The sequence below is a fragment of the Lutra lutra genome, chromosome 8 (assembly GCF_902655055.1).
Source record: "Lutra lutra chromosome 8, mLutLut1.2, whole genome shotgun sequence".
NCBI classification, from domain to species: domain Eukaryota; kingdom Metazoa; phylum Chordata; class Mammalia; order Carnivora; family Mustelidae; genus Lutra; species Lutra lutra.
In genome coordinates this window covers 29,811,984-29,838,055 of record NC_062285.1, presented here as the reverse complement: position 1 = coordinate 29,838,055, position 26,072 = coordinate 29,811,984, and the positions used below count along the sequence as shown (strand labels likewise).

General features: G+C 35.0%; 1 protein-coding gene across 1 annotated transcript in view; it reads right to left on the bottom strand.

Moving 5' to 3' along the window:
* The window catches only part of CCDC7 (coiled-coil domain containing 7), a 404,782-nt gene that overhangs the window by 350,968 nt on the left and 27,742 nt on the right, over nt 1-26,072 (bottom strand). Inside the window, exons 6-9 of the mRNA XM_047741462.1 lie at nt 12,784-12,804; nt 12,437-12,469; nt 5,369-5,535; nt 156-217 (exon numbers count right to left, since the gene is read on the bottom strand). Coding sequence (XP_047597418.1) covers nt 156-217; nt 5,369-5,535; nt 12,437-12,469; nt 12,784-12,804 — 283 coding nt within the window. The remainder of the gene's footprint in view (nt 1-155; nt 218-5,368; nt 5,536-12,436; nt 12,470-12,783; nt 12,805-26,072) is intronic.

Sequence of the window (26,072 nt, the reverse complement as noted above, 5' to 3'; positions counted from 1 at the left end):
AAGAACCCTTATTAAAAATATCAAACTCTCAACTGAATATCTTTTTTAACTTGCTACTGTATAATTTTATGGCTAAATTTTTAAACTGTAAGTTGCAAAATGTTAATGTAAGTAGAAAACCCTATAAATGCTAAACATGTATAAAATATTATCACCTTCAATTATCTGCTGTACAACTTCATTACTATGCACTGTTCCTGGTGAATTTTCAGTATCCCTGTTAAAATTTTAATAAGTACATTTATTTATTATCAGAGAGTAAGAGCTTAAATTATACTTAAGAAATAAAATATATGCTCTGGATATATGTAGTTTGTAAAATAAAACTTAACATAATCTTTAACCTTTATTCAGACACTAAGGTAAATTAGTATAATTGCAAGCAAACAAGTATAAAATCACACAGTATAATTCTATGAATGCTATATATTCCATGAATATAATTAGGTATTCCAACAATATTAACAACAAAAATAACAAAAGTAAATTGGGGAGAAGCATGACATTTCTTTTCATATTGTGACTGTTAAGAGCACAAGTTCTAGAGTCAAACTGCTTGGCTCAAAACTTGTTTTACCCACTTACTAATTTATGACTTTAGTAGGTTACTTAATCCCTCTGACTTACAGTTTCTTCATCTATTAAAATTGGGGTATTAGAGTACATACCTCATAAAGTAGTGGTAAGGTCCAGTACATGTAAAGTTATAAGGAAAATGCCTGTACACATCAGACACTTCAATTTCAGGTATTACTATTAACATACAATCTGAAATTAATTTTGTACTTTACAATAGATAGCTCAAGTGAGTCTATCTGAGCCTCTGAACTAAGGATCTAGTTAATGGGCACCTACTGGAGCTAACTCAAGTGCCATTCCTTTCATTCCTTTAAATCTAGTCATTGACAGAGATATAAAGTAACTGCATAATAAATAGTAGTCCCTCCCAATTACTCTCTATTTTAACACTATAAAAGGGTTTTTATTATATGTTTAATTAAAAAAATGGCTATCTGTAAATTTTTACTTGGATAAGTTACTATACCAGATATAGTTATATCTATATATAAGCAATAACAGAATAACAGGGGAACAAATGAGGTGATTTAATTCAGATACTCATAAAGTTACACATATTTATTTACTGTTTATATGTGATAAGAAACATTTAGATGTGTGTAACTAGTTCTGAACTTGAGGAAACCATCTCTCCAGGAGATTCACACAGAAATTATTAATTCATAATACAAAATTACTAGGTAAGGGCATATATTATTTTATTGTGTTTCACTTTATTTTACTTCAAAGACTGCATTTTTTACAAATTGGTTTGTGGCAACCCTGCACACAAAAAGTCTATCAATGCCACTTTTCCAATAGCATCTGTTCACCTTGTGTCTCTGTGTCATATTTTGGTACTTCTCAGTGTATTTTAAGCTTTTTCATTATTATTATACTTGTTACAGCTATAGGTGATCGCTGATCTTTGATGTTTCCATTGCAATTGTTTGGGGGTACCATAAACCATGTCCATATATGGCAGCAAACTTAACAAAACTGTTGTGTATGCTCTGACTGCCCCACCAACGAGCCTCTATCTCTTTCCCTCTCTTTGGGCCTTCCTACTCGCTGAGACACAACAATACTGAAATTAGGCCAGTTAATACCTTTATATTGGCCTCTCAATGTTCAATCTACAGGAAGAGTCTCTTGTCTCTCACTTTAAATTAAAAACTGGAAATGATTAAGGTTAGTGAGGAAGGTACATCAAAAACCAAGAGAGGGCTGGCACGTGCAGGGAGCACCATGGGACTAGTGGCCAGGACCTTGGGTATAGTAGTGAGTCTGGATGAGAGAGGGGGTTTCAGGTCTGGGGCTTTGGTGTGGTCGAGGTGCACACTGGCTCAAGATCCAGAGGAGTAGGGGCACCTGGTTGGCTCAGTTGGTTAAGCATCTGACCTTGGCTCAGGTCATAATTTCAGGGTCCTGGAATCAGCCCTGCTGGGTCTCTGTGCACAAGGCAGGGAAGTCATCTCCCCTCTCCCTTTCCCTCAGTCCCTACCACTGCTTCTACTCTCTCCGTCTCTTTCAAATAAATAAAATCTAAAAAAAAAAAAAAAAAAAAAAAAAAAGAACCGCAGGGACAGGATTGGTGATTTCTGGTTCAAGGTGGAAACTTGAAGATATGGGGTCAAAATCTTAGAGATCCTGGTCACAGTCCTGAGATGGAGTGAGCTTCAGCATCAGGGTCTAGATCCTCAGAGACAGACTCAAGCTTTGGTATCAAAGCTTTTGGTTCAGGTCATGATCTCAGGGTCCTGGGACTGAACCCTGCATTGGGCTCTCTGCTCAGCAGGGAGCCTGCTTTCCTCACTCTGCCTGCCTCTCTGCCTACTTGTGATTCTCTCTCTGTCAAATAAATAAATAAAATCTTTTAAAAAAAAAAGGCATCAAAACTGGTAAGGAAGAAGAAAAACTCTATTTATAGATGACATGATACTCTGTATAGAAAACCCTAAAGACTCCCCCCCAAAAAAACTGCTAGAACCAATAAATGAATTCAGTAAACTCACAGGATACAAAATTACTATGTAGAAATTTGTTGTACTTCTATATCCTAATAATGAAGCAGCAGAAAAAGAACTTAATAAAACAACCCCATTTACAACTGCACCAAAAATAGCAAGATACCTAAGAATAAACCTAACCAAAGAGGTGAAAGATGTGTACTCTGAAAACCTATTAAACGCTAATGAAAGAAATTGAAGACAACACAAAGAAATGGAAAGACATTCCATGCTCAGAGCTTGGAACAATAAATACTGTTAAAATGTCTATAGTATCCAAAGCAATCTATAGATTTAATGCAATCCCTTAAAAAATACTAATAACATTTTTCACAACAGAACAAAAAGTCCTACAATTTATATGGAATGATCCTGAAATGATCTTGAATTTCCAAAAGCAATTTTCAAAAAGTAAAACAAAGGTGGAGGTATCAAAATTCACACTTCAAGTTATATTACAAAGCTACAATAACCAAAAAAGTAGATGCTGGCACAAAAATAGACATATAGATCAATAAAAAAGAACAGAAAGCCCAGAAATGATCCACAGTTATATGGTCAATTAATCTTCAACAAAGCAAAGAAGAATAGAATACCCAATGGGAAAATCAGTCTCTTCAACAAATGGTATTGGGGAAAATGGACAGCAATATGCAAAATACTGAAAATGGACCACTTCTGTAAAGCATACACAAAATAAATTCAAAATGGATTAAAGACCCATCTATGAGACCTGAAACCATAAAAATCCTAGACAAGAACATAGGCAGTAATGTCTCTGACACTGGCCACAGCAACTTCTTATTAAGTATATCTCCTGAGGTAAGTGAAACAAAAACAAAAACAAACTATCAAAATAAAAATCCTTTGCACAGTGAAGGAAACAATCAACAAAACTAAAAGGCAAGAGATATAATGGGGAGAAGATATTTACAAATGACATATCTGATAAAAGGTTAGTATCCAAAATATATATAAAGAAATGATACAAATCCATACCAGACAAAAAAAAACAAATAATCCAATTTACAAAGAAGCAGAAAACATGAACAGACATTTTTCCAAAGAAGGCATCCAGATGGTCAACAGACACATGAAAAAATGCTCAACATCACTCTGCATCAGGGAAATAAAAATCAAAACCACAATGAGATTTCACCTCACACCTGTAAGAATAGCTAAAATTAACAATACAGAAAACAACAGGTGTTGGCAAGGATACAGAAAAAGAGGAACCTTCTTGCACTGTTGGTGGGAATGCAAACTGGTGCAGCCACTCTGGAAAACAGTATGGAGGTTCCTCAAAAAGTTAAAAACAGAACTGTCCTATGAAAGGATACATACACACCAATGTTTATGCAGCATTGTTTACAATAAGCAAATTATGGAAACAGCACAAGTGTCCATCAACTGATGAATGGATAAAGAAGAAGTGGTATATTTATACACAATGGAATATGATTCAGCCATCAAGAATGAGATCTTGCCATTTGCAATGACATGGGTGGAGCTAGAGAGTGTAATGCTAAGTGAAATAAGTCACTCGGCAGAAAGACAAATATCATATGATTTCATGTACATGTGGATTAAAGAAACAAGCAGGCAAAAGTGGGAAAAAAAGAGAGAAAGAAATAAATTAAGAAACAGATTCTTAATTACAGAGAACAAACTGATGTTTACCAGAGGGGAGGAGGATGGGGGGTAGGCTGAAAGAGGTGATGGGGATTAAGGCATGCACCTGCTGTGATGAGCACTGGGTGATGTATCAACAATTCTGCTGAATCACTATGTAATCACTAAATAAAAAATAAAATAACAAAAGTTGAATAAGTCAGAGATCTAATGAACAACCTGGTGTTTACAATTAACAATACTATTGGATACTTGAAATTTGCTGAGAGAGTGGATCTGAAGTGTTCTCACCACAAAAAAAAAAAAAAAAAGTAACTGTGTAAGGTGGAATAAAAGTCATCAAAGGTATTCTATGATGATAACTTATTCATCTATTTAATTTTAAGACAGCTAAACCTCAAATATCAAAAGTGAGTGTCAACAGTTAATAGGACTATCATTATAATCATTACTTGAATCTTCATCCCATCTGTCAAAAAAAGGCTTTTCTCAACTGAAAAATAGGAAATTATTCTTTGGAGCATATCCCTGTCCCTTTGAAATTTTTAATAATGCTATTCATAAATAATTATTTAATGATATCCCAGTTTCCTATTTATTATAGAAGCTATATAATCAAACTGAGGGAAGATTTTAAACCTAGATATTCAAAGCGAGCCATGTTTAATAGAACTTTCTAACAACAACCCCATTGGCTCCTAGGCATTTGAAATGTGGCTCACATAACAGCAGAATTAATTTTTTAATTAAATGCAACTCAATTTTAATTTTAGTAGCCACATGTGACTAGTGACTACTGATTGGACAGTGCCATTTCAAACTATTAAAAATTTCGGGAGACAAACCATAAGAGACTCTTAATCTTACAAACAAACTGAGGATTGCTGAGGGGAAGGGGAAGAGGGACAGGGTGACTGGGTTATGGACATCGGAGAGGGTATGTGCTATGGTGAGTGCTTAACAATTCACAGACCTGTACTCCTGGGGCAAATAATACATTATGTGTTAATAAAAATAATTTAAAACCAGAATTTCACATAGAGCAAGCTGCCTATTTGATCTGATTTAGAATATGTATAGTATAATATCTGAACCATTATCTTACATGCATTACTAATTATATAGCCACTCATTGCTTCGAATTCTATTAACTCTTATATTTCACTTACTTGGCTTTAGACAATGGGGCTCTTGAGGAGCGTTTAGTCCGTTGTTTAAGGAGATTTTTCAGTTCTTCTAGTTTTTGCACTTGCTTTACTACTTGTGCAACGCTTAAAGTGACTGTTTTGTCAGGAATTGGACACTCTGCCTCTAAAAAGGTTTGATCTTTACTTATCTAAAATGAAAGATTAGCCAGTTACTTTCTTTTCTGAAAAGAAATTTCATCATTTTTTATTTTTTATTTCCTATATTTAAATAACTTTTATAATACTCTTATCTATAGTTATAATCAAATACTGCTATTTCATAAATGTAATTTTGAGTAATTACCTAACAACAGAATTATAGATAAGTGTTGACTTACATGTCAAAACTCAAATCCAATCTTCGGTTTATTATTTTAATATATAAGAATTTTAAGCAAGTTCAATAACGATTGAAACAGGATCAGTTAAGGGTAATTCAAAATACTTACAAGAGAATTCTAAAGTAATTGCTTCCCCAAAATCCTAAGAATAGTCTTACTTAAGATAAATATGGAAAAACATTAATTTGCTCTCAAAAGCAATAACTTCTATTAACTCGCAGAAGTTAATATATAAAAATCTATGAAACTGGCATTCCTTGGTCTGTCTGGGAAGAACTAAGACCCATTTGGGTGTCTCAAGACTTTTAGAACAGGCCAACCTCCAGAATAATGAGGAATCAGGAGAATCGGTAAGATCCACAGAATAATATGATAGACCATAACTGATATTCTAAGTGAGTATTCTAAGTATTCTAACTCTGCTTAAAGCTGAGCAAGATGAGTGCCTCCCAGCTTAAAAAAAAAAAAAAGGCACAATTAAAGAAACACAGAAACAGCCAATAATGTGGAGACATAAACAAGCAGAGTAGCAAAAAAAAAAAAAGAATTTTTTTTGACAAAATGGCAGAGATCCACCCATGTATATATATACACTGCCAACTTTAATGATGGGAGGGAAAGTGGAGAAGAAGAAGAAGAGGAAGAGGAGGAGGACAAGGAGAAGGAGGGAAAGGAGGAGGGGGAGGGAGAGGAGGAGGAAAAAGAAGAAGAAGAAAGGAGAAGAAAAAGAAGAAAGAAGAAAGGAGGAGGAGAAGGAGAAGGAAGAAGAAAGGAAAAGGAGAAGAAAGGGAGGAGGAGGAGTTGTTGTCATCGTCGTCATCAAGACATAGCCTAAAACCTAGCAAAAAGAAATTCTAGCAATGGGATTTAAAATAGACTTCATTTAGTAACACCTACTTGTAATGGAATTACGATATAATAGCAGGAAGTATATACCGGACAATGAACCAGAGGTCTGAAATTGAGGGATGCGGAACAGGTGGAAGGGAAATAGGAGATGTATGGAAACTCTATGGACAAAGGCATGATCCCAAAGAGGGGACATAATTTGGTGTATCAGATATATTGCCAATTCATAAATGGAGTTTAAAAATGATGTAGCAATAGCCAGTTATCAGTTTATTGCCTTTCATCTAAAAATCCATTCTTCATTGTCCTGCTAATAGTGGAACATTTCTCTCTTGACAGGTGTCATGTTAACCCTTTAATAGAGGGTCCTAGACACTCCAGAAAGAAGCAGCTTTCTTCCTAAGTCTGTCATCTTTCTCTGCTTAATCCGAGGACACTGCAAGGTATACCTAGTAGAGTTCCAGAAAGTTTCGACAGCCCCACCCCCATATGTATCTTCCTCACAAGGTCCCTAGCATGACTTTGCTTGGGCAGCTTCTCCCAGAATTTCTTAGCAAAATCTACCAGTGTAGAACCTCTCTCTGGGAAGCTTTCCAGCATACCACCCTTGTGGTATGCTAGAGGTACACCACCTCCCTGGAAGATGGCTTTTCCCAGCACCACAGCAAATGTACTGCCATCATGGTCAGCTTCCCAGTAAACCCCAGTTCCACCAACATGGCACCCCAGCAAACTTCTCTGCACCTGGTGGTGACAGCCGCTCCTTCTTCACAAGGTGTGGACCTCCTGAGTTAGGGAGAGGGTTAGGGTAGGGCTATTGAGATTTGTTCCTTCCTTAAGTGCTATGCTTCCATCCTATCAATAGAGGCTGCTCTTTATACCCTCTATCCCTGTATCTTTTAGAGTTGTCTTTATCACTTTATAGGTATTCTCCTGTTATAATAATTCTTTATGTTAAACTTTCCCTATTCAGATTACTGTGTAGTTCTCATCTTTTGATCAGTCCCTAACTGACACCCTGTATTTCTCATTAGGAATTCAATTTAAACACAAGTACTTTCTGGGAGAAGAGATGATGTCACAGAACTAAAGGAATGTGGAATAGACAATGAGATTATAGGCTATAAGATTTCATCAAAGAGACATACTGGACACAGGTTCCAGCAGAACAACTCTGAAGCTCATAGGCTATATGCTTATCCTACATTTCTCTGCTATGGCTCACATACGTTATGAAAGCTTTCACATGTATCTTGTTAATACAACCTGATGACAAGCATATAAAACCTCACCAGCATGTACTAACAATAAAATGTGTCAGCAATAAGTATAAGATTATTCCACAATTCTCAGATCTTAGTGTACATAATAATCCTCTAAAAAATCTTATTAAAAAGGCAGATTCCTAACTTATACATGCACAAGAAAACTTTAACTCAGTAAGTCTGACTTGGAATTCTGAAATGTGCATTTGTAACAGGCATCTTGGGCAATGTTTAAACATGCTCTATCAAATATATTTTAAGAAACACTCAACAAAAGGCAGAAGAACAAATACTTAGAAAATGTATCAGATACACCAAATTAAGTAACTATTCAAAAGAATTAATTATGGATCTAAAAACTGAAAAATTTAGATTCTAGATTAGATGTTTACTGAAGATTCCTCTTGGTGAACATGAATGCATAAATCAGGATTTCAGGAATCCCAGAAATGACAGTAACTGGCACTAAGGTGTAGATAGTAGATACAGAGAAAAATAGGACTCAGTAATGTACTGAATATTAGGAAATTGAGTTGTCAAGGTAAATCACCACACTTCTGGTTTACCCAACAGGATAAATACTACTGCCATTCACTAAGATAGGGAACACTGGAAGAGGTCAAAGTTTAAGTGTAAAAAATTCTTGGTTTTACCAGTTAGAATGGCTAAAATTAACAGGTCAGGAAATGACAAGTGTTGGTGAGGATGCAGAGAAAGGGGAACCCTCCTACGCTGTTGGTGGGAATGCAAGCTTGTGCAGCCACTCTGGAAAACAGTATGTTTTGAGGTTCCTCAAAAAGTTTAAAATAGAGCTACCATATGACCCAGCAATTGCACTACTGGGTGTTTACCCTAAAGATACAAATGTAGTGATCCAAAGAGGCATGTGCCCCTCAATGTTTATAGCAGCAATGTCCACGATAGCCAAACTATGGAAAGAACCTAGATGTCCATCAATAGATGAATGGATAAAGAAGATGTAAAAAATAAATAAATAAATAAACAAATAAATAAATAAATAAATAGGATGTGGTGTATATATATACAATGGAATACTATGCAGCCATCAAAAGAAATGAAATCTTGCCATTTACAATGACATGGATGGAACTAGAGGGTATTATGCTGAGCGGAATAAGTCAATCAGAGAAAGACAATTATTGTATGATCTCTCTGATATAAGGAATTTGAGAGGCATGGCCGGGGGTCGTGGGGGTAGGGAAGGTAAAAATGAAACAAGATGGGATTGGGAGGGAGAAAAACCATAAGAGACTCTTAATCCCACGAAACAAACTGAGGGTTGCTGGTGGGTGGAGGGAGTCAGGATAGGGTGGCTGAGTTATGGAAATCGGGGAGGGTATGTGCTATGGTGAGTGCTGTGAAATGTGTAAGCCTGATGATTCACAGACCTGTACCCCTGGGGCAAATCAGACATTATATGTTAATTTTTTAAAAATTCTTAGTTTTTACTCATTGGGTTTGAGGTGAAATAGTCCAGAGGAGTTCAGAAAACTGTTTTGAGCAAGAAGTGTCTATTTCTAAATTACCATTATAAAGGTAATTCTTAAATGGAAAAACTGGTTGAGGTTGCCTAGGGGGAGAAGTTTAGAGTAAAGGGGGAAAAAAGGAAGGCATAGAATGAAATCTCGAAGCACTCCAATATTTATTGTTTAGAAAAGTAAGGTGCTATAAAGGAAACAGCTAAGGAGGTAAAACAATGGCCAGGAAAGTGTAATTCACAAAATTCAAAGAAATAGTGTTTTTAAAATGAGGAAATGACCAACAATGTCAACTATGGCTGAGGTAAAGAAAACTGCATACTGAATTTAACAACATAAAAATTGCAGAGAACCATACAGAATGCTTTCTTTGTTATGGAGAAAGAATCCAGTTGGGGTAGACTGAGAATGCTTTGGAAGTAAGAAGAGTATATATAGTAAATTGATATCAAAAAAATTTAGCTCTGAACCTGTAAAGTATGACCCTAAGCTAAACTGTTAAAGTTTTTATAGAAATACACAGACAACTCTAATTGCTTTGATAGCCTTAGTTGGCTCTTTAAAGGACAGAATGCCCAGATTAACCTCCTCACCAAGTGCCTATTTACCAGTTAACAATTTTTTTTTTTATAAAAAACTCAACTAGTTTCATTGTTCCTAAACTATCTGCAAGGCTTTTCTCTCCTCTCTTTTTAAAAAAAATTTTTAAAAGATTTTATTTATTTGAGAGAGAGAGGAAGAACAAGGGGAGGAGCAGAGGGAGAGGGAGGAGAAGCAGACTCCCCACTGAATGGAGAGTCCCACACGGGGCTGGATCCCAGAACCCTGGGATCCTGACTTGAGCAGAAGGCAGACACTTAACCAACTGAGCCACCCAGGTGCCCCTTCTCTTCTCTCTTTTATAAATCTCGGGTTTTGCCTTTATCCCCAACAATATCTAATAACTATTTCCCTTGTAAGCAAATTTGCATACAAAGTAGTTTTTTAAAAATTGGTTATGAACGGCAAAAGAGAAATAGGTCTATAACTGGAGGGAATGCTGCATCAATTAGATATGAGCATATTTAAAACCTGAAAGGAATGACACAATTGATTAGGAAAAGTTTAGTATATCAGAGAGAATGACTGATCAAATTTCTTAAGACCCAAAACAAGTAAGAGAATGAATCTTATGTAGAAAGAAGAAAAATATCTGTTTAACGAGAGCAAAGGAAGATAGAATGAGCATGGATATAAAGAAATTTTTGTTTGGTAGCAAACTGAAGGAGTTCTAACCAGTGGCTTGTATTTCAAGCATTTTAAGTGACTGGCTGACAGTGAAAATGAAAATGGGACAGAGGGAGTGTGGGATTGAGAGGATAGATGAAAAGGACTGAAATTCATTTTGGAAATGCAAAGGAATTACAAGGCAGTATTTGGAATAATTACGTTTGAATAACTGTGTCACTTTCTTCATCAGTGTTTCATAGCTAAGCTAAAGGCCCAAAGAGTAAATAACTGCATTTATTCAAGGCTAAATTTTTTAGGCTAGTGAAATGAAAAAAGCAAGAGATAAAGAAGAGTAGGAAGTTAAGAAATTCACTGTTATTAAGGACATATGTTCCAAGCTGAAAAGAAAAATGAGTAAAAAAGACTGAGGAAGGGGCGCCTGGGTGGCTCAGTGGGTTAAGCTGCTGCCTTTGGCTCAGGTCATGATCTCAGGATCCTGGGATTGAGTCCCGTGTGGGGCATTGGGCTCTCTGCTTAGCAGGGAGCCTGCTTCCCTCTCTCTCTCTCTTTCTGCCTGCCTCTCTGCCTACTTGTGGTCTCTCTCAAATAAATAAATAAAATCTAAAAAAAAAAAAAAGACTGAGGAAGGTTAAGGTATGAATGAACTAATGGTCTTGATAAAGTCAAAGAGTGGCCAGAATAGTATGTAAATAATAACTGACAAGATAAAAATATGTAGTTCAAAAACAAGTTGCCTGAATTAGTGATTTTAAAATAAAGCAATTTGTTAATGATAAGGTCTAGAGTATCACTAGAAGTGAGGGCCAAAGATAAAGAAAGAGATTAGTTCTGGGGAGATGGGGAGTCAAGGAACTCAGAGGCTAGGATTTGGGATAGGTCTTCATATTGACAGGATTAGGTACAAATAGAAGAAAGTGAGACAAATCCATGTATAAAACAGAATAAAAAGAAGTAGCAAGATGAAAGAAAGAAAGCAGAAAACAAGCTAGATTGTTCAAGTTGAAAAGTATACATTTTATAAGAAGGGAGAACAGTGGACTTCACCTCAATCCTACATCTCTGGAAAGATAATGACCCATCTATCATAGGCAAAGAAGAGCTACTAACACTCTTCCAATGTCAGCCATATCTATCCTAAAGCAAAGGGTATATACAGACCGTAAAAGTCTACTCTGGAGCCAAAGGTAAAATAAGAAGGTGCTAGGAGACAGTTACAATTTCTATCTTTACTTTTTAATTTTATATCCCAAATAAATGAACTTATTTAAAGTACCTGGGATTCAGTGGTGCTTAATTGGACTAAATCATGAGCACAACCAACAGAGAACAAGAATCATTCTATAAATCACTGAGGCTACCCTAGAAATCATTCTGCTATATTAATAGCATAAATTCTTTCCCAAAATAGAATTAAAAACCCTTAAGATTAGAGACTACTAGCTTTCAAAATGGTCATAAAACATCTGAAAATCTAAAAAAAAAAAAAAAAGATCATTAAAATAACATTAAGTTTAAAGAAAACCAAATATAATTTTATAAGTAAATATATTGTACATACTTTTTTAAATACAGGAGAAATATTTAAGTTGCTAATTTTTCCCTTATCATTCTTTTATATAAATTAGTAAAAATGATAATTAAATTTCCATTATTTAATTTTAGGACAAAGAATGTGTCAAACAGAGCATTCCAGATACACATAGGAATGTAGTATGTAATCATTGAGAAACATTTTGCTCTACCCATTTGTTCCTTCTCTACCTAAATTAAAAGATTATAAATGATTATTCAAAAATTTTTTATTTCAAATTGATTTTCAGATGAGACAAAATAATTTAATTTACAATTAAGAAATGTTATACTTACCTCTTCCATCTGATTGACCTGTCGTTGAAACCACTTTAAAAAAAAAAAAAAAAGAAATACTTATTGGCAAGCTATTCCAACATATGGGTACACGAGTGCATTTGTATGTGTATGTGTGTGTGAGTTATCTATGAAATATTAGCCCTGAACCAACATCATTATCATTTATCCTAGGGTTCAGAATGGAGCTAATGCAATGTACAACTCGAACATAACATTTTTAAATATACATAGTAGCAAGTTTGGGAGTTCTTTTTATTTCCTCAAAACTTAGAAACCTCTTCCCCATTAATATGTATTTCTGTACTAAATGTTAGTAGGCTTAAACTGCAATATATTAAACATACCTTAAAAAGAGATTCCAAAATCTGGAAAATAAAGTTTTAATTAAAACATTTAAAAATAAGAATTCTTCACAGTGTATGATGTGATGTCTCTATAATTCTCAACCAGAAAAATGCAAATTACAAGTTACTAAAACTATAAATCTATAATCCAAAATCATAATTTTCATAATTACAGACACAGTTTTAGTATATCTTGCATAGACAACTCAATTCTAGAAAAATTTCCATCTCTATAGATCTATATTAGGATAGGCCAAAATAATTCACATATATGATTTCATATATTTTCTTAATATAGGTAAAGAAAAAAATTAGTAGTCCTCTTGGAAGAGATTTTTTTCATATAACAGAGAGTATAGTAATAAAAAGCATTATCATAAGAACATTATCTCTTCAATATGACTTTTCTCTGATACAGGCCTAAAAAAATCAAGCTATAAAATACTATACTATTACCTGATATTTTTAATGGAAAATGCAAAAAAATGGTTTGGGAGATTGTGACATAAATTGAATATCCAAAATACCAAGACTTAACACTTAGAAAATGTAATGTTAAAATGATTATGCTTGCCACACAAAATACAAGCCTATTCTATCACATCCAGGTAAAAGTCTTTAACCACTTTGTTGAAGAAAAATATTACTACATTCATTTAGGCAATAAAAAAAAAAAGTTGCTCAACTAAAAAATCAGGCTACTCTAAAATCTCTCTTCTGCCACACTAACTCTCAAGGAATAATTCAAAAATTGTGGTCCCACAGTCAAAAGCATCAGCATCACCTAAACAAAGATATTTGTTTGTGTAAATTTGTGTAAAATTGTGTAAAAAAATGTAAATTATTTTTAATATTTTATTTATTTATTTGACAGAGACACAGTGAGAGAGGAACACCAGCAGGGGGAGTGGGAGAGGAAGGAGCAGGCTTCCCACAGAGCCTGATGCGGGGCTGGATCCCAGGACCCTAAAATCATGACCTGAGCCAAAGGCAGGCACTTAATGACTGAGCCACCCAGGCACCGCAGAAAATGTAAATTCTTAAGCCCGACCCCAGTCAAATGAATCAAAAGCTCTGGCAGTACGGTCAGCAATATAACTAGCCCTCCAACTGATTCTGTTGCATGCTAAGTTTTGAGAATCCCTGTGCTAAGTAATAAGAAACCAGAAATCTAAGCAAAAAGGGCTGAGATCCTCAAGAAAACATACCAAAGTAAATAAATATCCAAGTCTGAAGGAAAATAATTTCAGCTACACAAGGATTTAGAAACTAATGTTCACTGAGGCATACTACCTTGGAATAAACTCATTCTTCCCACTATCAACAGAGATTCCAAGGTTCTCAAAACCTCTTTTCCTATCTCAGAAGATGATGAGAAACCATCATATATCAGTTCACCCATTCATTAGAGCCAGAGTTTATTTAAACCTTAAATAAACTATATAAACCACTAAAAGCCTGGAGAACAAAGGCTTTCTCAACTACTGAGAAAAACATCAGTTCTAGTAATGTTGAATCTAGAACACTATTGGTAAAGTGGAAAATGAAAACTGATCAGAAGTGAGAAAATCAATTTTAGGCAAACACTAAACACAGAAAATTCTATGAAAATGTGGAAGAACATATATGAAGTACCCCAGGAAAATATTAAACTTCCACCATTCTAATTTTAAAGATATTATCATGTAAGTGTGAAGCCAAAATAAAATTCATTTTATTTTTTATTATTTTTATTATTTATTATTATTATTTTAAAATATTTTCAGAAATTTTAAGATTCAGAAACATTTTCACCACACATTCTAACCTAGCAAACTACAAAATTTATTCTTAGAAAAGTAAACACAAGAAAAAACTACCTAGGCAAGGTAACCAGTAAAAACCCTATTCTTTTTGTTTCAACTTTTTATTTAAATTCCAATTAGTTAGCATACAGGGTCGTATCAGTTTCAGGAGTAGAGTTTAATGATTCATTACTTACATATAACACCCAGTGCTCATCACAAGTGCCCTCCTTAATGTCCATCACCCATCTGTAATCCATCCCCTTGCCCACCACCCCTCCAGCAACCCTGTTTGTTCTCTATAGTTAAGAGTCTGTTTTAGGGGTTACCTCTCTCTCTTTTTTTTCCCTATGTTCATCTGCTTCATTTCTTAAATTCCACATATGAGTGAAATCATATAGTGTTTGTCTTTCTGACTCACTTATTTCGCTTAGCATAATATACTCTAGTTCCATCCATGTTGTTGTAAATGACAAATTTTCATTAGAATTAATATTTTTTTAATTCTTAGAATAAATACCTAGTAGAGCAATTGCTACATCATAGGGTAGTTCTATTTTTAACTTTTTGAGGAACTTCCATGTTATTTTCCAGAGTGGCTGGCCAGTTTGCCCTCCCACCAACAATGTAAAAGTGTTCCCCTTTCTTTGCATCCTCGCCAACATCTGTTGTTTCTTGTATTGTTAATTTTAGCCATTTTGACAGATGTGAGGTGACATCTAATTGTAGTTTTAATTTGTATTTCCCTGATGATGAGTGATATTGAGCATCTTTTCATGTGTCTGTTAGCCACCTGAGTAAATACCCTATTCTTAAAAAAATTGTGGCTAATGGGGCTGGCACTCAGTGCTGCTATCATAAAAAGCTTCCTAAGGAGAAGATAGCATGATATTTTTTAAAGTGAAATAATAATCTGTAACTAAAATTCCAGATAGGCATATGGTATCACTGAAGCCAAGAGAAGTCCTGAAGGACTGGCAGCTTTTGCTTTGCTTCATGTAGCTCAAAATTCTCTCAAGGCAAAAAGAAACAAAACAAAACCAAAACAAAAGAACAAAAAAAAAAAAAAAAAAAATAAGTGGAGGCCATTTCTCACCATTGAAAGGCAAATAAACAAACCACAGCTCCCTGGAGCTGTTGTGGCAAATAATACACATGTCAACAGCATAGAAGAAAAAGCTGGGTAGAGAGTTACTTAGGAAAAAAAGGATTTTGAAAAGATCCCATATATAAGGGGGAATCCTAATAAGCCATGCATTTGCCCAAGCCAGGACTCATGCTTAGAAAATATCTGAGTAGACACTAAACTCTCACATTTGGTTTATTTTTAGCTCAGAGCAAGCAGAAAATGAAAGCTAACTCAAGATTTGTAAACAGCCCGGCTAAACTCTGAAGGAGTGCCCCAACACAAAGCCAATCTTGAAGGAACGGGAAATAATTTTTTCTCCTTTTCCTTTTTTTTCTTTTTGTGGCTCAACGCACTTAAGGAAATATTTCTCAAATCCATCAACTAACCATAAGCAATAGGAACAGAGGCCTGAGAGACAAAATATTTAATCAAGGAATACAGACATTCAAAACAGCTTAGACTTCTGGTTTCCAACCCGGCATGCAGAGAGCCTGGATTAGTCAGTCACTCTGTCCTAACAAGAAAAGTTGAATGAACTGAAAATGAACAACTGTTCTTGTATCTATCACAGAATTGAGATCACTGAGCAAATCACATCACCAAAAATTAAAGAGACAAACAGATGATCCTGAGAAGCAGAAATTATCGGAGCAGAAATCCATGAGAACAAACCTCCACAGGAACTAGCAGTGAGATAAGAAAACCCAAGCTGTAAATGAACTGCTGGAAGCCCCGCATGGACAAGTTCAAGAGTTAAAAACTTCAGTGGGAAAAAGTTTTGAGGAGTTTCTTTAAAAACTAAGCATACTCTTTTTTTTTTTTTAATTTATTTATTATTTGACAGAAAGAGAGAGATCACAAGTAAGCAGAGAGGCAGGCAGAGACAGAGAGAGGGGGAAGGAGGCTCCCTGCTGAGCAGAGAACCCGATGTGGGGCTCAGTCCCAGGGTCCTGGGATCATGACCTGAGCTGAAGGCAGAAGCCTTAACCCACTGAGCCACCCAGGAGCCCCTAAGCATACTCTTACCCTAATACCTAGCAATCACTCTCTTTGGTGTTTAACCAAATGAGTTGAAAATTTATGTCCAGTCAGTGAAGCACCTACCTTCAGCTCAGGTTATGATCCCAGGGTCCTGGGATGGAGCCCACATGGGGCTCCTTGCTCAGCAGAGAGCCTGCTTCTCCCTCTCTTTCTGTCTGCCATTCTGCCTACTTGTGCTCTCTATCCCTCTACCAAATACATAAATAAAATCTTTAAAAAAAAAAGACAGAGAGAAAAGAAAACGTATGTCCATACAAAAACCTGCACACAGAAGTTTACAGCAGCTTTATTCATAATTACTAAAACTTGGAAGCAAAGAAGGTGTCATTCAGTAAGTGAATAAACAAAATGTGGTACAACTATACAATAAATCACTCTGCACAAAAAAAAAAAAAAAAAAAAAAAAGGCTGGCAATCCATGAAAAGACATGTAGGAATCTTAAACGCATATTACTAAGTGAAAGAAGCCAATCCAAAAAAGACTATATACACTGTATGATTCCAACTATATGACATTCTGGAAAAGGAAAACTAAAGACATAAAGCTATCAAGGGTTGGATAAGGAAAAGAAGATGAATATGTGGAGCACATGGGATTTTTAGGGCTGTGAAACCATTCTGTATGATATTGTTATTGTATCATTTTACATTAGTTAAAACCCATAGAATGTACAACACCAAGAGAAAGCCTTATGTAAACTATGGACTTTGGGTGATGATGATGTGTCAGTATAACTTCATAGATCTTACAAGGATACTACTCTGGTGCATGATGTTGTTAATAGAGGAGGCCCATGCATACATAGGAATAGCAAGTACATGGAAACTCTCTGTACTATATGCAATTCGGCTGAGAACATAAAATTGCTCTAAAAATGAAGTCTATTTGGGGGTACCTGGGTGGCGCAGTGGGTTAAAGCCTCTGCCTTCTGCTCAGGTCACAATCCCAGAGTCCTGGGGTCGAGCCCCACATCAGGCTCTCTGCTCAGTAGGGAGCCTGCTTCCCTTCCTCTCTCTCTGCCTGCCTCTCTGCCTACTTGTGATCTCTGTCAAATATCTTCAAAAAAAACTAAAAATAAAATGAAGTCTATTTAAAAAATAGTCGCTTAGAAAAGTCACTAAACAAAAATAACAAAATTTACAGAGGGGGGAAATCTGATATCCAGAGTTACCACATAAAATACTCAAGATATCTTGTTTTCAACAAAAAATTATGAAGCAAGCACTCAATGAAACAAGAAATTGTGACTTATTTGAAGGAAAAAATAAACAGATACTGTCCCTAAGGAAGCTTACATGCTGGACTTAGTAGACAAAAACTTTTAGTTTACTGTCTTAAATACACTCAGTGAACTAAAGGAAATCATGCACAAGAATTAAAGGAAACAAAAAATAGTATTTTAACAAATATAAAGAAAGATACAGAAATTACAAAAAGAAACCAAATTCTAGAAATGGAAACTTAAATAACTGAACAAAAGAAACTATAACTGAAATGAAAATTTTACTAGAGGGTTTTGACAGCAGCAAGCAAAAGAATATGTCAATTTAAAGACAGACCAATTGAAATGATCCAGTCCGAGGAGAAGAAAGAGAAATGAATGAAAAAAAGGACAGAGCCTAACAGAATTATGGGATATCATCAAGCATATCAACATAGACATTATAATACTCCCAGGAAAATAGAAAGAAAAGGGGGGAGGGGAAGAATAAGGAAATAATTACTGAATACTTCCCAAATTTGAGAAAAGATAAGGATTTATATGTCAAATTCTTAGTAGAATAAATGAAAAAGATCCATATGAAGACACATTATAATAAAACTGTTGAAAGCCAAACACAAATATAGAATCTTGAAAGCAGCAAGAGAGAAATAATATGTACGAAAGTCCTTCAATAAGAGTAACCACTTATTTCTCTCCTCAGAGACTATGGATACCAGAAGGTAGTGTGGTGGCATATTTAAAATGCAATTAATAAAAAAATACCGCCTGGGTGGCTCAGTGGGTTGGGCCACTTGCCTTCGGCTCGGGTCATGATCTAGGGGCCTGGGATCAAGTCCCGCATCGGGCTCTCTGCTCAGCAGGGAGCCTGCTTCCCTCTCTCTCTCTCTCTGCCTGCCTCTCTGTCTACTTGTGATCTCTGTCAAATAAATAAAATCTTAAAAAAAAAAAATAAGAGTAACCACTTATTTCTCTCCTCAGAGACTATGGATACCAGAAGGTAGTGTGGTGGCATATTTAAAATGCAATTAATAAAAAAATACCAAATGCCAAGTATTACATATCTGGAAAAATTATCCTTCAAAAATGAAGGAGAACTTAAGGAAAAAAAGCCATAATTAAATGTAAGAAAATTATGAGTAAAAATAAGTAAATATGACGGCATATACATAAACTGTGGAGGGATAAAAGGAACAAAAAGAAGTTTTTTTAGACTGTGTTTGAATTTAAATAACTGGCAATTTAATAGAGACTGCTATACGCTTAAGATGTTATATATGAACTTCACGGTAACCACAAACCCAAAATCTATAAAAGATACAAAAAAGTAAAGAGAAAGAAGCCAAATATAACAATATAGAAACTCCTCCATTAAAAAGAAGGAGAGCAAAAGAACTACTACAAAATCAACCATAAAATTAACAAAATGACAATAAGTACATACTATCAATAATTAATTTAAATGGTCTAATTTCTTAGACATAGGGTGACATAATGAATCAAAAAATTTAAGACTCATCTACATGCTGCCTAAAAGAGACTCACTGCAGACCCAAAGATACATACAATCTGAAAGTGAAGGAATGGAAAAATACTGACCCTTACAAATGGAAGGAAAAAAAAAAAGCCAAGTAACAATACCTATATCAGACGTAATACTTTTAAACAACAACTAACAAAAGACAAAGAAAGGCATTACATAACAATAAAGAGATCAATACCACAAGAGAATATAACAATTGTAAACATCTATGCATCCAGTATTAAAGCAACTAAATACAAAAAGCAAATATAAACAGACATTAAGGGAAAAACTGATTATAATACAATAATAGTAGGAGAATTTAACATTTCACTTACATCAGTAGGAAGATCATTCAGACAGAAAATCAATAAAGAAATAAAAGTCTCTGAATGACACATTAGACCAGATAGACATAACACATATATATAGAACATTCCATCCAAAAGAACAGAATCTATATTCTTCTCAAGGGCACATGGAACATTCTCCAGAATAGATCATATGTTAGGTACAAAACAAGTCTCAATAAATTTAAAAACTGAAATAATACTATTCATCTTTTTGAACCACAATGATATAAAATTAAAAATCAGAAGAAAAAAATGAAAAAAATATAAACACACAGAGGCTAAACAACATGCTACTAAACAACTAAAGGGTCAATGAAGAAATCAAAGAAAAAAACTGAAAAATACATGGAGACAAATGAAAACACACTGTCTAAAATCTCTGAGACACAGCAAAAGCAGTTTTAAGAAGGAGATATTTAGCAACATAGGCCTACCTCAAGAAACATGAAAAAGTTCAAACAAGCAATCTAACCATACGCCTAAATGAACCAGAAAAAGAACAAACAAAGCCCAAGGTGAATAGAAGCAAGAAAAACTAATAAAGATCAGAAGACAAATAAATAACAAGACTTTTAAAAATGTAAAAGATCAATGAATGAAACCAAGAGCTGCTTCTTTAAAAAGATAAAAACTGATAACCTTTAGCCAGACTCATCAGAGGAAGAAAAAAAAAAACCTCAAATAAATAAAATCAGAAACAAAAGAGAAGAACCAACACCACAGAAATACAACAGAAAATAAGAGAATACTATGAAAAACTGTGTGTCAGCAAACTGGACACTCTAGAAGAAATGGATAAAATCCTAGATATATACATACTGTAAGGGCCTATTTAGCCAGAGCAATTCCATCTGGTTAAACAGTAAAACTTAACCTGACCCTGCCCTCCCCCAACCCCTCTCACCTCCCCACCCCCGTCAGGGAAACTTACTTAAAAGCAAGTCCAGGAAACCAGTAAAATATGGTCAACCAGTCCCTGATAACAGAGCCCAAATACTAGGGTGGATCAGGTCAGGTGGAGATAACAGAGCCCGAATGCAGGGATGAGTCGGGCCAGGTGGAGACATCCAATCAGTGGGGCGTGCATACTGTCTCCCTAGCTACCAAGGAGTGTGGGCCCCACCTTTCAGGTGCCTTTTGGGCGCCAATCCTGACCAAGGTGATAGGCTAGTTCAAATAGCTACTATGGGGTGAACTGTAATTCAATTGGCCACCCATGTGTGACCTAGCATGACTATGCAGGTTTCTCTGTGTGTTGCAATCTCACTGGCCACCTGTGTGTGGCCAGGCTCAACCACATGGCCTTTGCTCTATAAAAGTTAGTCAGTAAGGCAGAGAGGGGTCGCCCTCTCTGTAAGAGGCAGCCCAGAAAGGTCGGTTTGATTCTCGATGCTTGGCGCAAAATAAAGCTTTGCTTGACTTTCACTTTGTATCAGTCTCGCTCCTTTGATCACGGACCTATCATTGGGGGACCTTTCAATACAGTCTTCCAAAATTGAATCAGAAAGAGACAGAAAACCTGAAGACCAATTACTAGTAATGAAATTGAACTGGTAATCAAAAAACTGCCAAAAAATAAAAGTCCAGGACCAGATGGATTCATAGGCAAATTCTAACAACATTTAAAGAAGGGTTAATACCTATCTCAAACTATTCCAAAAAATCAGAAGAAAAAAGAAAGTTTCCAAATTCGTTCTACAAAGCCAGCATTGCCCTAATACCAAAATCAGAGAAAGACAATACAAAAACAAAACAAAACAAAACAAAACAAAAAACTAAAGGCCAATATCACAGATGGACATAGATGCAAAAATTCTCAACAAAATACAGGCAAGCCACATTCAACAATACATTAAAAGAATCATTCACCACGATCAAGAGGGATTTATTCTGGGGTGCCTGGGTGGCTCAGTTGGTTAAGTATCTGACTTCATCTCAGGTCATGATCACAGGCTCCTGGGATCAAGCCCAGTGTCAGGCTCCTTTCACAACAGGGAGTCTTATTTGTCTCTCTCCATCTGCCCCTCCCTCACTCATGCATGCTTTCTCTCTCAAATAAAACCTTAAAAAAAAAAAAAAAGAAGGATTTATTCTGGGGATGCAAGCATAGACTTAATATTCACAAATTAATGTGATGTAGGATTAAAATCTACATGATCATCTCAATAAAAATTTGACAAAATTCAACACCCATTCATGATAAAAATTCTCAAAAAAGTAGGTTTAGCAGAAACACATCAATATAACAAAGCAATATAAGAAAAAACACAAGCTAACATACCCAATGGGGAAAAAAAATAGAGTTTTTCCCCTAAGGTCAGGAACAAGACAGGATGTCTACTTTCACCACTATTATTAAACATAATACTGGAAGTCCTAGCTACAGAAATCAGGCAAAAATATATATATATATAAAGCATCCATATTGTTCAGGAAGAAATTAAACTGTTGTTATTTCAAATGGCATAGTACTATACATAGGAAACCCTAAACTATTAGAACTATTAGAAATAATAAATGAATTTAGTAACACTGCAGAATACAAAATTAATAATCAGAAATCTGTTGCATTTTATACACTAATAAGAAAGTAGCAGAAGGAGAAATTAAGAGAATTCTATTTATAATTACACCAAAAAAATTAAATACCTAAGAATAAATATAACAAAGGTGGTGAAAGACCTTTACTTTAAAAACCATAAAACACTGATAAAAGAAATAGGAGGAGGACACAAATAAATGGAAAGATATTCCATGCTCATGGATTGAAAGAATTAATACTGTTAAAATGTCCATACTACCCAAGGCAATCTAGGTTTAATGCAATCTCTATCAAAATAACAATAGCATTTTCACGGAACTAGAACAATCCTAAAATTTGTATAGAACCATCAAAGACCCCAAATAGCCAAAGCAATCTTGAAAAAGATAAACAAAGTTGAGGTAGCAGAAATCCAGATTTTAAGATATACTATAAAGCTATAGTAATGAAAACAGTATGGTACTGGTACAAAAATAGACTCATAGAGCAATAGAACAAAATAGAAAATCCAGAAATAAACCCAGGCTCATACAGTCAATTAATCTACAACAAAGAAGACAAAAATATACAATGGGGAAAAGACACTCTCTTCAATAAATGGTGCTAGGAAAACTGGACAACTATATGCAAAAGGATGAAACTGGGCCAATTTTCTATACCATACACAAAAATAAATTAAATATGGATTAGATACCTAAATGTGAGACCTGAAACCATAAAGATCCTAGAAGAGAACACAGACACTGTGGTTTTGTTTTGTATTGTTTTGTTTTTGACACTGACCATAGCAACATTTTTCTAGATAGGCCTCCTAAAAAAAGAGAAACAAAAGCAAAATAAACTATTAGTATTACATCAAAATAAAAAGCTTTTGCATATAGCAAATGAACCATCAACAAAACAAAAAAGCAATCTACTGAATGGGAGAAGATATTTGCAAATGATGTATCTTATTAGGGGCTAACATCCAAAACATACAAAGAACTACATAACTCAAAACCAAAAAATAAATAAATAAATAAAAATAAAGGCAGGCATGACGGAGGAACAATACCAAAAAAAGCAAAATGGCAGTCTTATACCCAAACATGTTAATTATTACATTAAATGCATATGATCACAACACTTCAATTAAAGGCATAATTATCATCAGACTGAAAAATTTTTTTTAAAAATTTGTCTATAAGAAACACATTTTAAATAGAAAGAGATAAACAGGTTAAGTGGAAGAAATACCATGACAACACTATCATAAGAGTAACTGGATCAATATCAAACAAAGCAGACTACAGAATGAGAAATATTATAGACATATGAAATACTACTTCATAATAACCAAATGGTTGGTTCATCTGAAAGGCATAATAAATTATTGGATTCAACTAGTCATGTTTTGCTTAGGATTTTTACACCTATTTACAAGTAAAATTACACTGTAATTTACCTTTATTTCAATGTCTACATAAGCTTTGGGTACTAGAATATGTTAGCTTCTAATAACAAGTTGGGGAATTATCTCAGTTTGGGTTCCCTCAAAAGCAGATACTGAGACAAGAGTTGTATGCAAGCAGTTTGTAAGGCAATCCCAAAAAATATGGGAAGAAAGTGGAGAAATCAAACAAAGAATGGTGTGTATAGACCATAAACATGAGTTGTTATTAGGAGCAACTGAGGCTCAGTCTCATAAGGGACCATTTTAGAGCGCTGTAAATACACTTCATAAATGTCCACAAAGGATACTTATTCATCAATTCTGGGAATATTAACTCTGCATCAATTCCAGCCTGCCAGTCAGGCAAAAACACACAATGTACTTCAGTTAGAAGCTAGCATGAATTTTTGAACTTGGATCAGACAGCTGTTTGAAGTCCAATGGAACTATTACTGTACCTCTAGTAAACAATACCACCCCTGTAGGATCACAGTCTCCAATACCATAGTACCTAGACTTGCACGGACTGGAAATAAATATTGCCAAAGTGGATCATTGGGAGTGATGAGAAGAGAAGGCAAATCTACTTGTTTGATTCCTGGACCTGTATAACTCCAGTAACTGGGAACATAGCACCACAGTTGGTTCAACACATATACCACCTCTTGCTGGACAACACCCTACCCCCTCATGTGGTATTATTATTGAGCTGAGCTTAAGGAGTATTATATAGTCCTGGTGAACCAAAACTGTGATCATTGTATGGAGGTTCATCTCTAATTTTATTTGTCTTAATTCTAATTTGTCTAATAATAGGCTATGCTAGCTTTAAATTACATATTTGTTCATCCTTTTACTTTCCTTTATTTTTTTAATTTTTATTATATTTTTTCTAGTCACCATGCAGTGCATTGTATCCCCAGAACTTATCTATCGTATACTGGAAACTTGTACCTTTTGATCATCATCACCACCATCTCCCACCTCTCACCACCACCACCTTTGGCTACCACCGATCTGTTCTCTGTTTCTATGAATTCAGTTTTTTTAGATTCCACATACCGGTCAGAGCATACTTTGTCTTTCCTTGACTGACTTACTTCACTTAGCATAAGGCGCTCAGGGTCCATCCATATCACTGCATATGGCAGGATTTCCTACTTCTTTATGGAAAAGTAATATTCCATTATATATATACAGATAGATACCACATTTTCTTTATCCATTCATTGATTGAGGGACACTTAAATTGTTTCCATGTATTGACTTTTTATTAAAAAAAAAATTTTATCTATTTGAAAGAGAGAGAGCTCAAGAGTAGGGGAGAGATACCATGACCTGAGCCGAAGGCAATATTTAACCAACTGAGCCACCAGGTATCCCTTCGTCTAGGGTTTTTGTGAATAATGTTGCAATAACCATGGGAGTGCATATTATCTCCTCAAGACAATGATTTCACTTCCTTCTGATATATACCCAGAAGTAAAATTTCTGGCTAACATCGTATTATATTTTTAGGTTTTTGAGAAATTCCACATTTTTTTCCATAGTGGAAATTTACATTCCCACCAAGTAGTACACAAGGGTTGCCATTTCTCCACATCCTTGCAAGCATGTGTTCTCTCATCTTTTTGATGATAGTCACTCTAACAAGTATGAGGTGATAGCTCATTGTGGTTTTGTTTTGCCTTTCCCTAATGACTGGTGACACTGAACACCTTTCAATGTACATGTTGGCCATTTGAATGTCTTCTTTGGAAAAAAATGTTCCTCTGCCCATTTTGTACTGGGATTATTTGAGTTTTCCCCCCAGGAAGTTGTACAAGTTCGGTATATATTTTGGATATGAACCCCTTATCAGATACATGCTTTACAGACATTTCACCCATTCTGCAGGTTGTCTTTTCCTTTTGTTGATGCTTTCTTTCCTTTCCTGGGCAGCAGCTTTTTACTTTGATGCAGTCTCATTTATTTCTGCTGTGTTGCCTTTACTTTTGATACCACATGCAAAAGAATCAATGCCAAGACTGACCTCAAGGAGTTTACCCTCAAGTTTTTATCTAGTAGTTTTGTGGTTTCAGGTCTTGTATTCAAGTCTTTAATCCATATTGAGTTGATTTTTGTGCATGATGTAAGAAAGGGGTCCAGTTTTTCCAAAACCATTTACTGAAAAGACTATCCTTTCTCTACTATATATGCTTGGCTCTTGTGTCATATATTAATTAACCACATACAAGTGGGTTTATTTCTGGGGTCTCTAATC